At 49.3% G+C, this 4835-nt stretch overlaps 1 protein-coding gene across 1 annotated transcript in view; it reads left to right on the plus strand.

Moving 5' to 3' along the window:
* SDHB (succinate dehydrogenase complex iron sulfur subunit B) overlaps positions 1-4835 on the plus strand; it is a 47445-nt gene that overhangs the window by 19532 nt on the left and 23078 nt on the right. The window contains exons 4-5 of the mRNA XM_006145230.3: positions 1142-1278; positions 2238-2354. Of these exons, the coding sequence (XP_006145292.1) occupies positions 1142-1278; positions 2238-2354 (254 nt within the window). The remainder of the gene's footprint in view (positions 1-1141; positions 1279-2237; positions 2355-4835) is intronic.

Below are 4835 nucleotides of genomic sequence, written 5' to 3' on the forward strand. Positions count from 1 at the left end.
GCGCCCGGTGTGAGTTTAAGCCACCGGGTCCAGGACGCGAACCGCGGTCGACTACGTGGGAGTCCAGCGACATAGCCATTATGCTAACTGTTGGTACCAACAAGGGCTATCTCTTGATAATTTGCATCCAGCCTCAAACTTGGGATGACCAAGACAATGCTAATTTGCTTTCTGTCATTTTATCTATTAGAATTTGAGTTCAGGGAACCAGCAGTTAGCGTAATGGCTATGTCGCTGGACTCCCACGTAGTCGACCGTGGTTCGCGTCCCGGACCCGGTGGCTTAAAACTCACGCCGGGCACGTGTGCGTGCGTGCCCAAGATCCCGAGAGGAGAATGGAGGAGAAGGGATTGCGGCGTGACCATCCCCCCTGGGGGGGTGATTTCTCGCTTTCTGTCTCTATGTCTCTCTCTGTCTGTCTGGCGAGCGCACGCACCCTATAGCGAAAAAACCTCTCCCAAAAAAAAAAAAAAAGAATTTGAGTTCAAGTAACAGTGGCTTTTTAAAATTGGAGGCTGGTTTTTCTCTCAAACACAACATGTGGAGTTAGAACTGGTACAGGAGCTCCATAGTGCCAACAGCACTGGCCCCTTATGGCCTTCTGTAGAGCCATCCTTAAACGGTGGCTTCTGGAGCCAGCAGCTGGTGTGGTGGCTAAGGTGCTGGATCCCATATAGCCAACTCCACAGTTCAAGTCCCAGACCCAGAGGCTTTAAAAACATGCCAGGCATGTCTGTGTGTGTGCCCAAAGTCCTGAGAAGAGAAAGGAGGAGAAGGGATTGTGGTGTACCCATCCTCCCTAGGAGGTGACTTCTCACTTTCCCTCTCTCTTTGTCTCTGCCTCTCTCTAACAAGACCACATGCCCTATAGCAAAAGCCTAAAAAAAACTTTTTTTTTAACAAGTGGTGCTTCTGCCTCAAGGTTGCCTTGTGGTCACAAAATGGTTTCTGGAACTCCAACTATTACATCCACGTTCTAGGCAGGAAGAAAGGGGACCGGGAGGAAAAGCCATCAGGCACCTCTGCACAGGCCAGTGCTGGCCCTGGTGGCAGAGCAAGGGTGACCCAAAGGATCGGAGCAGGATTGAATTTGGATGTGGATGAGGACAGGTCAGATGGTTTCTGTCTCTTTCTCTCTCAGGCATCTGCGGCTCTTGTGCCATGAACATCAACGGAGGCAACACTCTCGCTTGCACCCGCAGGATCGACACCAACCTCAATAAAGTCTCAAAAATCTACCCTCTCCCACATATGTACGTGATAAAGGATCTTGTTCCTGTGAGTCTCTGCCCCTCTTCTGTTTCATTTATGTATATATTTATATGTAGTATTTAAAGCTATTTTTCTAGTTATATGGTAGAATTTGATGGGGCTGTCTTCCTATATTACGGCAGAAAGAGAACCACAGAGTCATTTGGAGGGTTAAGAGAATCTCCAGAGCCAGGGACCAGCAGATGGCATAATGGTTATGTCACTGGACTCCCATGTAGTCGACTGTGGTTCAAGTCCTGGACCTGGAGACTTAAAACTCACACCAGACGTGTGTATATGTGTGTCCAAGATCCCGAGAGGAGAGTGGATGAGAAAGGATCGTGGCATGGTCATCCCCCCTAGGGGGTGATTTCTTGTTTTCTGTCTCTCCAGTGAATGAACGTGCCGAATAGCAAAAATATCTCTTAAAATTTTTTTAAAAAGAAAGAAACTCTCCAGAGCTGAAATGTTGTGGCCTGTCTGAGTTTAATTAAGGAATTTGAGTAGTGGGAGGTAAATACCTAGAAAATCCTCCAGGAGCTCACTCGGTGAGGTTTGTTCGGGAATAACGGGCATAGAATTTTAGAGTTGGAGCAGTCCCAGAAGTGGAGAATTTGGCCATAACTACAAAGAATCCATGTGGAAATGCCAACGGGGAAAGCAACCATTGTTAATGATTTTGACTTTAATTGCACCTCCCCATACTTGGCCACCTCCCCCAATTTGAGTTTGCAAGGGCAGACAGGGGAGAAAGGACTTGGGGGTTGGGAAGTTTCCTCGGTGGGTGAGGGAGAGATTTCCTAACCGTGCTTAACATTGTGAAGAGTTCTGCTTTTATAATCTTTGTATTCATGTCCAAGGACAACTGTCTGACTTCATCTGTCAGAGGGCAGGAGAGTAGACAGTTGTCCAAGAGGTGGGATAAATGAAAGGCTGAGAGGTGATGATAGAATCTGACCCTTCTCTTCTTCCTCCCTTAACCCCAGGATTTGAGCAACTTCTATGCGCAGTACAAATCCATTGAGCCTTACTTGAAGAAGAAGGACGAGTCCCAGGGAGGCAAGCAGCAGTATCTGCAGTCCATAGAAGAGCGTGAGAAACTGGTCATTAGTCACTGTTTCTTGTCTTAAGAATTTATTGCTAAGAGTGTGGCTTAAGAGGGGAACCAGCATGAGATGACGCGGACGATTTAATGTATCCTGGAAAGGATCTTTAAGGGCATCTGGGATTCCCGTCCTCTCAGGGCCAGGTGGGTAGTGTGAACTTGTGAAGGGCCCAGAGTAGACCAAGGAGCTAGAGCATCCATGCCCTGCCTAGAGGAGCAGGCTGTTGCCACTTTGCCAGGCGTTTACCTTTTTGAAACGAACCAGTGCATGAATTGCCTGGTCTTTAAAAGTGGACAGTTGGGACCAACAGATGGCGTAATGGCTGCATCGCTGGACTGACTGCACTTCTGAGTCCCAGACCCAGCGGCTTGAAACTCATGCCGGGCGCATGTGCATGCCCGAGATCCCAAGAGGAGAATGGAAGAGAAGGAAATGCAGTGTGGCCATCCCCCCCGGGGGGCGGGTGATTTCTCACTTTCTGTATCTCTGTCTCTCTGGTGAGTGCACACACCCTATAGCAAAAATCACTTAAAAAAAACATAGGGGCCAGCAGATGGCATAATGGCTATGTCATTGGACTCCCATGTAGTTGGCTGCAGTTTGAGTCCTGGACCCGGTGGCTTAAACTCACACGCGCGTGTGCGTGCATGCCCAAGATCCCGAGAGGAGAAGAGGAGAATGGAGAAGGGATTGCAGCGTGGCCATCCCCCTGGGGGGTGATTTCTCACTTTTTGTCTCTGTCTCTCTCTGTCTGTCTGGCGAGCGCATGCGCCCATAGGAAAAACCACCAAAAAAAAAAAAAAAAAAAAACCTCTCAAAAAAAAACAAATAAAAAATAGTAAAAGTAGACCACTAAATTAGAGCTGTTTGGTCCCTGTGGGCACAATGAGGCACATACGCTGGCCATTTGCAGCTTCCCTCCACCTGTTTACAGATGACGGGGAAACGTTAATGGCAGAACCAGGTCTAGAACCTTGACGTTCTTTCCTAACACCACCCTTCAGTGACTGTCGTGTGCGCTTGTCAATGGCCGCCTCACTGCCTTCGAGCTCCTATTCCTGTAGTGGCTATAACATCTTTTTTTTTTTTTTTTTTTTGAGAGGTTTTTTTGCTATAGGGCACGTGCGCTCGCCAGACAGACAGAGACATAGAGACAGAAAGCGAGAAATCACCTCCCAGAGGGGATGGTCATGCCGCAATCCCTTCTCCTCCATTCTCCTCTTGGGATCTTGGGCACGCACGCACCCGCGCCTGGTGTGAGTTTTAAGCCACCGGGTCCAGGACGCGAACCTCAGTTGACTACGTGGGAGTCCAGCGACATAGCCATTACGCTAACTGCTGGTTCCCAGTGGCTATAACATCTTAAAGTGGGGACGACATCATCACGTTTTCAGTCTCTTTTTACTTCTACACTGCCGCCTCTGAGAAGTCTCCGACTTGCATGCCTACTCCCTGAGCTCACAGAGAGGAAGAAAACCAGACGGAGTTGGAGCCCCACCGGTGTGTCTGCAGGGGCCAAGGGCACACTGCCCTTCATACTGCATTTGTCCTAAGAGGGGTTCACATGCCTTGTTTAGCGGGCCAAGCGTACCTCAAGAGCAGGGGCCATGTCTTTCCTTGCCAGGTCTCTAGGCCCCCAGTGTGTGTTATTTTATCAGTAAGTATTAGTTGTGTAAATGAATTCTAGCTTTTAGGTCTTGGTGAATACTGGGCCTCCTTCCCACTTACCCATAAAACTTTAAGAAAGGGGAGTTTGAGTAAGTGTGTCAGCCTGCCAGCGAGATGAGGAGGGTCAGCACAGGAAGGTGCAAGTCAGGGCAGGCGTCTGGCGCCTCCTCCCGACACTTTTTTTTTTTTAGAGGTTTTTTTCTGAGAGGTTTTTGCTATAGAGTGTGTGCGTTTGCCAGAAAGACAGAGAGAGACAGAAAGTGAGAAATCACCCCCCAGGGAGGATGGTCACGTTGCAATCCCTTCTCCATTATCCTCTTGGGATCTTGGGCGTGCATGCCCACGCGCCCAGCATGAGTTTAAGCCACTGGGTCTGGGACTCAAACCGTGGTTGACTACATGTGAGTCCAGAAACAGCCATTATGCCATGTGCTGGTCCCGTCCCCTCCTAACACTCTTGTTCTCAGCCCATCGCACTCTGCCTGTTTCTTTTTTCATCTTTACATGAAAGGCACTTGCACTCACCAGAGAGACACAGGCGGGGCAGCAGTGAGAAAGCACCCACTACAGGGCATGGTTGCGCCATAATCCCTTTTCCTCCACTTCTCCCTCCTTTGGAGGTTGTGGGTGTGCATGCATGCACACCTGGTGTGTTTTTCAAGCTACCAGGCCCACGACTTGAACTGTGCAGTTTACCACGTGAGAATCAGCCACCTTAACCATGAGGCCACAGGCTGGGCCATCTCTCACCCTGTTTCTGACTCCCAGAAAGTCTGCTGTATTCCGAGTCCAGGCTGGAACCAACTACTG

Source organism: Tupaia chinensis, unplaced genomic scaffold, assembly GCF_000334495.1.
Source record: "Tupaia chinensis unplaced genomic scaffold, TupChi_1.0 Scaffold000146_1, whole genome shotgun sequence".
NCBI classification, from domain to species: Eukaryota; Metazoa; Chordata; class Mammalia; order Scandentia; family Tupaiidae; genus Tupaia; species Tupaia belangeri.